Raw genomic sequence first — 11,349 nt, 5'->3', positions numbered from 1 at the left:
ATTTTATACAAAGTTCAATAGGCACAGGAGGTATTTTATGAAAAACAAGTCTCCCTTCACCCTTGTTCCCCAGCTACCAATCAGAATTGATGCCACCAGTTTCTCGGGTGGCCGTCTGGGGCCTCATTCCATTTAATAGTAACACAGGTTCCCGTTGTATGGATGTTCAAAATCCATGTACCAAATTAGTTTTGTGTTTCATTGGAGAACACTTAGATTATTTCCAATGCTATTTATGACCTACTAGGATCTACATTCCATGTCAGTCTTATCAATTACTTACTATTTTGTTAGCAACATGGTGTTCCCTATTGGACAGATGCACCATCATTTATTTATCCATTTCTCTACTGATAAGAATATAGGCTTAAACACTACTATTTGCCCTGCTTCTAGTGCACTTGTGCTGTTAAGCACGTCAGCCCTTTCGCTGGCAATATAATTTATGTACACCTCCACCGAACTGTGAACTCCTCGAAGGCAGAGGAAAGTGTTCACATTCATCCTTGTTTCCTCATTGCCTAGCCCTGAATTTGGCCAGGTGTATACGCTCCCGACGTTTGAGTGTAATAATTAAATTGCCCTCGTTGGACTCTGGAATATAGTGTGGAAAGAGAGAAGGAAGAAAAGCCGTGCCTTTTTGAGTTGAACCACGCTGGGGATCCGGAACTTTTGTTGGAAGTATCGTTGTTTCTCAGGGATGATTTTAGCCTCAGTGCGTGCCCCGCACAAACATGGTTGCTATGCACCGGAAGTGGCGGGTTATTCGGCTGAAATTACTTCTTCCGCGGGGCGGAAAAGGCATGTCTGCCCGCGCCCGGACCTTTTCCAACCACCTTTCCTAGCAGGAATCCATGAGTAAGCTGTGGCGGCGCGGGAGCACCTCTGGAGCTATGGAGGCCCCTGAGCCAGGTAAGCGAGGGTCGATAAAGTAACTTAGGCGTTTGCAGAAAGGGGGCTCCTTTCTTGCTCTTCGGAGCTTCCAAGGTATTTCGCCACAGGTGGGAGGAAAAAGGCGGGGCTGTTGCTATGGTTACAGCGAGTACCCGGGAAAGTGTGGGACCCCTTAGGGGTATTCCCTTCTTCAAGGCTTTCCACTGCCGGCTCTTGCCGCACACCGTTGACAGGCTTTCCCTCCACAGGGGAAGCACTGGAGTTGAGTCTGGCGGGTGCCCACGGCCACGGAGTGCACAAGAAGAAGCACAAGAAACACAAGAAGAAACACAAGAAAAAACACCATCAGGAAGAGGAACCTGGGCCCACGCAGCCGTCTCCTGCCAAACCCCAGCTCAAACTCAAAATCAAGCTGGGCGGTCAGGTCTTGGGCACCAAGAGGTGAGGCCAACAGAGCCAAGGTTTTACTTGGGGAACTTTAGGAGCAGGCAGAGATAGAAGAAGCTGACTGGGCTTTTCAGAAGACAGAGAATAGACACTGGGACTTTAGGGCCCAGGTTAAGGCAGCAAGAACCCTAGAGGGTGTGGGCAAGGTTAGATGTAGCTAGCTACTGAGCTTGCTCAACTTACAGAGTGGTGTCGCTTCTCCACAGTGTTCCCACTTTCACCGTGATCCCTGAGGGGCCTCGGTCACCCTCTCCCCTTATGGTTGTGGACAATGAAGAGGAACCTATGGAAGGGGTCCCCCTTGAGCAGTACCGAGCCTGGCTGGGTGAGAAGGATCTGGAGGTGGGGAGACTGGGTTTCTCATTATACCTGATTAAGGGGGGGGGGGGTGCTTCTGAGGAGGGTGAGAATTTTGAGTGTCCCAGTATTAACTTGGCCAAATTTGGGTGCCCCACCTGAAAAATTTTACTTTTCTCTCTCCAGATGAAGACAGTAATTTGTCCCCCTCCCCACTTCGTGACCTGTCGGGGGACTTAGGAGGTCAGGAAGAAGAGGAGGAACAGAGGTGGCTAGATGCCTTGGAGAAAGGGGAGCTGGATGACAATGGAGATCTGAAGAAGGAGATCAATGAACGGCTGCTCACTGCTCGACAGGTAGGTTGGTTTATTTTTTATTGTTACCAAATATTTAGAGAATATGTCCCCAAGACTTTGCTGGGCAATGGCAATCAGTGATGGAGAAAAGACAAATTACATTTCTGTTCTCGTGGAACTGGTATTTGTGTGTGGATTGCGGGGGGAGCAGTAAGTAAGTAAATAATTTTGAAAAGCTGTTATGTTTATAACAAAAATAGGGTGATAAAACAGAAAGTGGTGATAAAGAGACACCATTAGATAGGGAGGAAAGGCCTTTCTGAAGAGGAAACATTTCCAGTACTAAAGGAGCTTCTCAAAAAAATCCCCAGAAATGTGATGCAGAGTTTAGTACACAGGGCAGGCAGGTGCCGTTACTAATAATTTTCCCCTTGATAGTCAATGAGCTAAAGCTGAAAGTCTGAAGACCTTGGAGGAGGCAATATTAAGGACTCCTGGGGAGGGTGCTCACTCCACTCCTTCTCCCAAGACCTGTGCTCCTTAAGACCCTTGCTCCTTTAAGACCCTTGCTTTCCTCGTGTCCTCTCCTGCATCCCCACGGACCTCACCTCTCCATCTTCTGACACCATTCCTCTCTCTCTCCCCAGCGAGCTCTGCTTCAGAAGGCACAGAGTCAGCCTTCCCCGATGTTGCCACTGCCCGTGACTGGGGGCTGTCCTGCCCCCGCCCTCACCGAAGAAATGCTGCTGAAGCGCGAGGAGCGAGCGCGTAAGAGGCGGTTGCAGGCGGCCCGACGGGCAGAAGAGCACAAGAACCAGACTATAGAGCGCCTCACCAAGACTGCGGCGCCCAGTGGGCGTGGAGGACGAGGGGCTGCGAGGGGGGAGCGGCGGGGAGGGCGGGCAGCGGCCCCAACCCCCATGGTGCGCTACTGCAGCGGGGCACAGGGTTCCACCCTTTCTTTCCCATCTGGCGTCCCCACCCCAGTACCAGTGTCTCAGAGGCCACCGGCATCTGGCCCCCCTCCGCGATGCTCAGTACCTGGCTGCCCGCACCCGCGCCGCTATGCCTGCTCCCGCACGGGCCAGGCGCTTTGTAGCCTTCAGTGCTACCGCATCAACCTGCAGATGCGGCTGGGGGGACCTGAAGGCCCTGGGTCCCCCCTTTTGGCTACTTAAAAACCCTTGACCCGGATTCTGAGCCCTCTCCCCTGCCTGATTGTCTTCTCCACCCTATTAAATTTCATTCAGTTCCTCTACAATTTACAGAATTGGGAGAATGGGGTATGGAAAGCCAACTTCCGGTGCACACATCTTGCCCGTATTGCAGCTTGCGCTGACGCCTAGAAAACGTCCACCAGACCGTGGGAAGGCTGGCCACTCATAACCAGATTGGCTGACTTTTGGGACCTGGCCTCTTGTAGCGGGGTTACCTGGTGAGGTCGGGCATTTGTCGTAAACCCCGGAAACAGGGCTCAAGCCAATCAGCGGGAATTTTGCTCTCCTGGGCGGCCGTTCATTGGTTGACAACTCGAAGCCTGTTCTGTTGTTCATGTTGGCTATCGTCGCTGCCAGTCAGGGCCGTGGGTAGAACCTTACCCCACTCTTTTGTCTGTGAGAGTTCTTGTTGTCTGGGAGAGTGGCAGAGGCATTGCTGTGGATTGGTCACCTGGAAGAACCTCCGATCCTTTCCTATTGGCCCATTCTCCGAGGCCGATAGTGATTGGTAGGACGGAGCAACCCGGGTTCCAGTTGGCAGAGCTCTCCCCGGATGGGAGCTCCGGCCACCGAGTGATGGTGGTAGCGGCGAACATGGGCCGGGCAGGGACCATGGTGGTGGCAGCAGAGGTGGCAGGGGCGGGGCAGCTGGCGGTAGAGGAGGCTGTGGTCTTCAGGGGGCTGTAGGTGGAGGCATGGCTCGGGACAGCAGCGGAAACAGCAGCGAGGAGGCCTGGGGGGCACTTCGGGTGCCGCAACAGCAGGTATCCCAACAGCTCCAAAAGCGTATCACGACAGCCATCTATTTCCCTTTCCTCCTTCCTGTCCCTTTTGGGGGGTAGGGGGTGAGGGAGGAACTTACGGAGCCAAAGGTACTGTGAAGTTCCTAAATATGTCCCTTCCACTCTTTGTTTAAACTTTGTAACGTAGATACAGTTGATTTTGCCTGCAGCCTCATAGACCCATCCCATGGCTGCGGTGGGAGCTTGCAGTGGCTCTCCAGTGAACAGAGGCTTAGTGAGGCCCCAGGGAGGCTCCCTCTCTGTCTTGCAACAGTTATTTGTGATGTTTTTCTGTGTGCCTATTGTCACAACAGAGTCCAGCAGCGTCTTCTCTTGAGGGAGCAATTTGGAGAAGAGCTGGAACCCAGACTCGCGCCCTGGATGCCATCCTTTATCATCCACAGCAATCCCATCTGGTTGGGAGCACTGTTCTGGGTCTCACACTGTCCCTGCTCTACCCTAGGAAGTCTGAGACCCAGGGTTGGAAAGACCCACCTTGGGGGTGGGGAGTAGCAAACATGGGGATGATGAAAGCATTTAAGCTTCAGAAATTACTTTAAACCTTGAAGAAATTACCCTTAACCCAATGTCTAAGACTTTGAGATAGCTCAGTCCATTTTCTGCCAAAACACTTTGTTAACTGAATATACCCTGGTGGCCAGCCCATATGCAGAGCTGAAATCTGCCTCTCTGTACGTCCACACCTTCATCCTGTTCTCTGGACTGAATTTTACTATTCTAAACCCTCGTCCATGTTGACTGCCCTTCAGACATTTGAACACCCTCCCAGTGTCACTCTTCCCCCTCCCCATAGATCTGTGCTAAGCTTCGTTCACAGGGTGGGTTTGTGGATGTGCATGCAGGGGCTGAAGGTGGGAGTGGACAGTGCCTTGGGCTGGAATCTCCCTTGGTTCTAAGTGCCTCCTTGCTCCCAGCTTCGAGAGCTTTGCCCAGGAGTGAACAACCAGCCCTACCTCTGTGAGAGTGGTCACTGCTGCGGAGAGACTGGCTGCTGCACCTACTACTATGAGCTCTGGTGTGAGTCTCCAAGAGGGCTGTTCTTGGATCCTTCTGTCCAGCCTCCCTTGGACCTCAGAATTTGAGCCTTCAGGGATCCTTCTCTGCATGGGAGGTATCTGAGACTCCCCCTCTTCACCCCCTGCAGGGTTCTGGCTGCTCTGGACGGTCCTCATCCTCTTTAGCTGCTGCTGCGCCTTCCGTCATCGGCGAGCTAAACTCCGACTGCAGCAGCAGCAGCGGCAGCGTGAGATCAACTTGCTGGCTTACCATGGGGCATGCCATGGGGCTGGCCCTGTTCCTACCGGTTCACTGCTTGACCTTCGTGAGTGACTTGAGGCTCTGGGCTCACTACAAGTGGCCCCTCCCAAATGAGGACCCTGAATCATTCCCACATTGTTTTCAGACATTTCAAAGCACAGTTTTCCATAATAGTAAAGAGACTACCACCTCATCCCTGGTTGCATTCAACCAACCATGCCATTCTTTCCTGCAGGCCTCCTCAGCGCCTTCAAACCCCCGGCCTACGAGGACGTGGTGCACCGCCCAGGCACACCACCACCGCCTTACACGGTGGTCCCAGGCTGCCCCTTGACTGCTCCCAGGGAATGTACCTGCTGCTCCTCCACTTCTAGCTGCCCTGCCCACTGTGAGGGAACAAATGTGGAAGGTGTTTCCTCCCACCAGAGTGCCCTCCCTCATCAGGAGGGTGAGCCTAGGGCAGGGGTGAGCCCTGCCCCCACACCCCTGGCCTGCCGCTATCGCCACCTGACTGGTGACTCGGGTATTGAGCTCTGCCCTTGTCCTGACTCCAGTGAGGGCGAGCCAGTCAAGGAGGCTAGGGCTAGTGCCACCCGGCCAGATCAGGGGGACCACTCCCCTTGTGCACTGCCCCTCGATCTCATACCCCAAGTTTCTTCTGTGGGGCTGGCTTCCAGAGAACGTGACATCCCATAAGCAGTTTTAGGAGGGTGGGTGGGTTACTTGTCCACTAGAAAGACCCCTGGTCCCAGCTCCTTGAGTTCTCCTTGGCCTCTCCCTGCCCTCCTGGAATCTGCTTGAAAAGGCTTGAGTCCTGAGGAGAGGGACCATGTTTAGGGGACTGTGCTAGCTCTACCCCCACTGACATACACAGGAGCCTTTGATCTCATTAAAGAGATGTGAACCAGCTGCTTGTGGACTTGGGTGGACTAGTGCTCAACTCACTTCACTGCACTTGACTGGCCATTTTTCCCACCTTCTCTGAAGACAGCAGCCCTAAGGCCTGGATGAGCCACGACCTCTTGGTGAGGCAAAGCTAGCAAAAACAATAGTTTTGCATGGTTTTCCAATTTATTTAGAAAAATAGACTCTGAATTCACATTCACCCCAGTGCTGTGTGGGATGATAGTAAGGAGACACCTGAGATGAGGTTTGAAGCACTGGTAGCTGAGGGCTGGGGGCAGAAGCTAGAGACCTGGTCCCTCTAGTCTAGAGTGGCACAAGGGGTCTGGCTCCCCTCCCACACTCTCCCTTCAGTAGTCTTCAGCCATGGCCAGTAAGACAAGGCTGGTCCAACCCTGGAAGGGGCGGCAGCCCATGCCTCGCCCATCCCGGTCACTGTACTGCTCCCACAGGAAACCTGTGGCCTGGTACTGCCGCAACACGTTGCCTACCACATTGGCACGGAGCTCACTGTGGAGCTTGGCAGCCTGGGCTTGGTGGGGACCCTCCAGCTGCCCATAGTGGTGGAGAGCCCCTAGGGCCAGATAGTTGACATTGAGCCACACAGCACCCCGCCAATAGGGAGGATCATGCTCTGAATTGCGCTGGCCATAAAAGGGGCTGGAGGCTGCAAGGGAGCGCAAACCAAAGGGACTCCAGAGATGGCGGCTGTCAGAGAGAACATCCAGCAGTGGCCCAAGGCGGGATGAGTGGGGGTCCAGCAGCCGCAGCAGCAAGGGAAAAAGACTGACATAGCCCAAGGCATCTACATATTGCAATCGAGGGTGGGGCCGGCCCACCACCCGCACCAGCCCATGAGGGGGCTGAGGCTTCAGCTGTACTGCTTTTGTGTGGTTCCCAAAGTCTGCAAAGATTCCTAGCTCTGGGGCCCAGTGTAACTCATCTAGGATCTCCTCTGCCCCCAGTGAGGCAGCCAGTGGGCGCAGCTCCACAGCTGCCTCAGCCTCTCCCAGCTGCTCTGCAAGCTGCACAAGCACGCGGGCACCCAGTGCCACCCAGCATCGCAGGTCCAGATGCCGTTCAGTGGCTGAAGGGTGTGAAGCACGAGGATAGTCATCCAGCCCTGAAGGCAGTGTCTTGGGGTTCAGTAGGGTTGGCAAGGCTGGGTCCCGACCCCGCCAGCGGTAAGATAGTGGCTCTGGCCCTGCCTGGCTCTCATGGAGCCAGGAGAACCAGGCACGCAGGCGAGGGAAGGCCCTGCGGAGAAAGGCTAAGTCGGCAGGATCACCACCCTCTAGCATGTGAGCTACAGGCAAAAGCAGGGTTGGGGGGTTGGCATGGGCTGCCCGTTGCACCAGGAATTCTGGGGGTACCCGGGCTCGGGCCTCATCCCCCAGCACCTGCTCCCGCCCAATCCAGCCATTGGCATTGAGTAGCCCCAGCCAGTGGCCTAAGGCCTCCCGGGTGAGGCGGGGATCCCACCGTTGGACCAGTAGCTGGTGAAAGCCCTCGTCCCACAGGAAGCCTCGTGGGAAGAATGATCTGGAGGGCACTGCTGTGAAAAGAGGGACCGGTGGAAAGAGGGCTGGGGCCACCTTCTGCTCAGATCCCTCATCCCTTATGTCTGGCAACACAAGACCCTGTCCATAGAAGTAGCCAATCCCACCAAGGAGGCCGCTGAGGGCAGCCTGACCCAAAGATTGCTCCTCAGGGCTCAGGCCTTTCTCCTGCAACCGGAAGGTCTTCTCAAAGCGCTCTCTAAAGGCTTTAGCATGGGTCTCCAGGGCCTGAGTCAGCAGGCTGCCTGACAGCTGCCCCAGGGCTTGGTTTCCTCCTGCCTGGGCACTGCCTGATTCAAACACCAGCTCCACAGAAAAGGGGACTCTCAGTGTCACCTGTTGTATCAAGAATTGCCCTTGTCCCTGTCCTTGCCCACTTGGGCCTCTGTCCTCCCACTTCAGAGATCCTGGCAGGCCAAGGTAGCGATCAGGGGAGGCTCCTGGGGGCCGATGCTGAAACCAGCTATTTAGGCGACTCTTCACCATCTCTGTCAGCAAGGGAAGTCCTGGGTTGGAGGACCAGAAGACATTGTAGCTTGAAGGGAAGAAAATAAATAGGAAATATTATTTGGGAGAAAGTGGAAGGGATTATAAAGAGAAATATGAGGTGATCAGGAGTCAGGATGGGAAGGTGCCAGCAATATAGAGGACATGGAGCCTGGAGAGTAGGGAAATAACTGGTGGAAAGATGGTAGAGTGGAGGAGGAGATCGAAATCAGGCTAAGTCAGCATCCATACCACCCCTACCAACACCCCACATTCTCCTTCCAATTACCTGCCATACTTGGGAGTAGTATCCCCTGGACTGGTTGGTGCCAGAAGTGTAAAACGGAAGTCCCCAAGTTCACTGGAGTGCCCACTGATGAACTTCAACTGCCCCTTAGCCCCAACCTCTGGCACTAGGCCTTCCTTGCCATCTGTCACCACATAGAAGAACAGGGACACCAAAGGGAAGGAAGAGGTACCTGAGGCCTAGACGACCAAGGAGGACAGAAAAACATAGCATTAGATTGACATCCTCTCTTGAGAATCAGACTTCGTGAGGGAAAGGGGCACCAGGTAGAAGCAGCATGGAGAAACAACATATAACCGGCAGTGTTGAGGGTCACTTAGGGTAAGCACCCAATGGGATGAGAGAAAGATCATTGCACAGGGTTCTCTGGGAAGAGTATTTCTGTGCCACGTATTATGCTAAGAACTCTACATATTATTTCCTTTAATTCCTACAATCCTGTGAGTTAGGTGTTATTTTCATCTCCATTTTACAGAAAAGGAAAACAAGGCTTAGAGAGTAAATAGAGGTGGTCACTTAGGCAAGTGTTTAAGGCAGGAAGGCAGATTCAAACCAGGCAGCCAAACTCAGAGCTCCTGCAGTTACTTCAAACTGCATTTGCTGGCAGCAAAGGAAGGGTGGAGTGAGTCTGGGCTGGGGGTAGGGTGTCCTGAGGCCCTGACCTGAGGCTCTACAGTCACTCTCCAGGTCCAGTCCCCTCCGTGCAGACCCCCAGGTCTCTTGACGAATTCAGTGGTGAGCCTTAAGGCCCCATCCTGGATGTGTTGCCGCCCGAAGGAGAGACCGTCGTGAAACTCCCAGCCATAGGGACCCACGCCGTCCCCCTGTTCACACGTGTGCCTGAGCCTAGGGGTCCCTGAGGCGGCGCCTTGCTGTGCCCACATTAGTCCTGGGGGTAGAATGGCCACGTAAGTCGAAGACAGAGCAGGGATCCTGTCCCTCTGGGTCTACGAGAACTTCAGGGTCATCCCTCTTCACAACTCTACTAATCCACTCCTCCCCACCCCTACTCTGGAGTGAAACTGGGGCGCCCAGATTAAAACTTCGCCTGCCTGCCCGCTCGGGCCCGGTTACCGGTGAGGAGGGGCTGCGGGCTGCGGGTCTTCATGCCGAAGTAGACGTGTGGGCGGTAGGTGCCCCAGAAAAGGTCCGGGGCCACGGAGGGACTAGAAGAGTCCGGAGGCAGCGCTGGGGGCGCGGAGTGCAGCGTGACCGCCTGCCGCGCACGGTACCACGCCAGCAGCCAGCTTCCCGACAGGGTCAGGGCCAGAGGCAGGACCACGATGGCCAGAACGGCTCCCCCGACCGTGCCGTGGGCCACGCCGGTCCGCTTTTCCCGTCGCGTAGGGCCGCCCCGAGCCGCCCCTTCAGCCGTCCGACCTCCATTTGTCGGCGCTCCGCGGCGCCGCCGCTCGCCCCGAGCCATCCTGGCACGGAGGTCGGCGTCGCTGGAGCTCCGAGAGGCGGTAAAGGAGGCTGGATTCTGCCTTGGCTCCCCAGCTCCGAGAGGAGCGTCCCGGGAGCCAGTGATCTGTCAGTCGCACAAGCCCGCCGGCGCCTCCTGCTACGCTTCCGCATCTCCCCGGAAGTCCCGCCCCGCCACGTCTGTTAAAGTGTCCTAGGCCGAACCGGCCTCGTTGCGTGGTGCCGGGCTCACCATCCGCGTGGGGCTCCCTGGGTTGCGTCCGGTGGGTTTGCGTTTAGCATTTGTTCTGTGTCCTCGCGGAGTCCACGGGCTAGTCGAGAAAAGACAATCCCACATTAGGCTATTCTAAAATATATATATTATATATACCTGAGACGCCATCGCGAGTGATTTAACATTGCCTCCACGGTAGCACGACAGAATTCGTCCACATGGCGCTAGCATAGCTAAACGCTAAATACCAAGAATTGCAGTGGAGAAATATTAGCTATTTTATTTTTTTAAAGATTTATTTGTTTTTTGGTTTTGGGTTTTGTTTGTTTGTTTGTTAGAGAGAAGGAAAGGAGAAAGAGGGAGAGAAACATCACTGTGTGGTTGCCTCTCACACGCCTCCAAGTACGGACCTGGCCTGCAGCCCAGGCATATGCCCAGACCAGGAATTGAACCAATGACCGTTTGGTTCGCAGCCTGTGCTCAGTCCACTGAGCTACACCAGCTAGGGCTATTGGCGATTTTATTAAGGGAGCCATCCAAGAGAACTGGGAAGTTATTACTCAAAAGTCCGAACACCCCAATGGCATGGCGGGTAGGTTACAGATTATAAAGAGCAAAATCACAAGACACCGTGGGTTAAGGTTTCTGGGTCCTGCTGGGAGCTTATTGGTCGGTGAGCTAAAGGTAATGAATAATTTCTTCAGGTCTTGAGGATAGCTCTGGGTGTGTTCCCACCTCCTTATGTCTATTTTCATGGGAAAGTAGTGGGGGGTGCCAGACACTGAAACAACTTAGGTCAAGATGTTACCTAGCCTACCAGAGGTCCGGACCATGTGACCATGTGACCATTAGTCATTTGGGCTACTGTCTTTTGCTACCTAGGGGGTAGGGGTCATTGATAATGGGGGAAAGGTTAGGTCTCTAAGAGGTACATATGTGAAGATAGACTGATTTCTAGGGCTATAATTTAAAACTCAATTTAAAGAGTCATAAGGACCCTTGGTTTCACCACCATGGTCCAATCTGGTAGCTGAAAACTGTGGCTTAGAAAGTTCAAGTAATTTGGCCCTGGTCAGAGACAGGAAGTGGTTAGCTTGGAATCCAGGTGTATCTGAGTCAAACTGGATCATTCTGCCCACTTTCCTAGTGAAATGGAGGATGCTAGAGCAGACCTAGGGGGAAGCCTCAGATCTGGTGCAGCAGTCTTTCAGGGACTGTGACTTTAGACATCTCATCTTCACTCA

General features: G+C 54.1%; 3 protein-coding genes across 4 annotated transcripts; 2 read left to right on the top strand and 1 right to left on the bottom strand.

The window, feature by feature from the left end:
- The first annotated feature begins 756 nt into the window (after positions 1 to 756).
- Positions 757 to 3,185, top strand: INO80B (INO80 complex subunit B). The gene is made up of 5 exons (XM_024558525.3): positions 757 to 912; positions 1,143 to 1,335; positions 1,548 to 1,666; positions 1,825 to 1,994; positions 2,582 to 3,185. The coding sequence occupies exons 1-5, from the start codon at positions 855 to 857 to the stop codon at positions 3,110 to 3,112; spliced, it is 1,071 nt and encodes a 356-aa protein (XP_024414293.1). The 5' UTR covers positions 757 to 854; the 3' UTR covers positions 3,113 to 3,185.
- Positions 3,186 to 3,364: 179 nt separating this feature from the next.
- WBP1 (WW domain binding protein 1) lies at positions 3,365 to 6,120 on the top strand. 2 transcript variants are annotated; one of them, XM_024558543.4, is made up of 5 exons: positions 3,365 to 3,915; positions 4,248 to 4,349; positions 4,869 to 4,971; positions 5,099 to 5,275; positions 5,447 to 6,120. In XM_024558543.4, the coding sequence occupies exons 1-5, from the start codon at positions 3,847 to 3,849 to the stop codon at positions 5,905 to 5,907; spliced, it is 912 nt and encodes a 303-aa protein (XP_024414311.1). In that variant the 5' UTR covers positions 3,365 to 3,846; the 3' UTR covers positions 5,908 to 6,120. The 2 variants fall into 2 exon arrangements, with proteins under 2 accessions (XP_024414311.1, XP_024414310.1); XM_024558542.4 differs by lacking the exon at positions 4,248 to 4,349 and having other exon boundaries at positions 3,373 to 3,915.
- A 153-nt stretch (positions 6,121 to 6,273) lies between these two features.
- Positions 6,274 to 10,053, bottom strand: MOGS (mannosyl-oligosaccharide glucosidase). Its single transcript, XM_045193818.3, has 4 exons — positions 9,541 to 10,053; positions 9,129 to 9,355; positions 8,449 to 8,645; positions 6,274 to 8,208 (listed from the first exon to the last, which is right to left on the bottom strand). The coding sequence occupies exons 1-4, from the start codon at positions 9,890 to 9,892 to the stop codon at positions 6,465 to 6,467; spliced, it is 2,520 nt and encodes an 839-aa protein (XP_045049753.2). The 5' UTR covers positions 9,893 to 10,053; the 3' UTR covers positions 6,274 to 6,464.
- Between the last annotated feature and the right edge of the window lie 1,296 nt (positions 10,054 to 11,349).

The sequence above is a fragment of the Desmodus rotundus genome, chromosome 5, assembly GCF_022682495.2.
Source record: "Desmodus rotundus isolate HL8 chromosome 5, HLdesRot8A.1, whole genome shotgun sequence".
In the NCBI taxonomy this organism is placed as follows: domain Eukaryota; kingdom Metazoa; phylum Chordata; class Mammalia; order Chiroptera; family Phyllostomidae; genus Desmodus; species Desmodus rotundus.
This window is presented reverse-complemented; position numbering and strand designations above follow the sequence as displayed.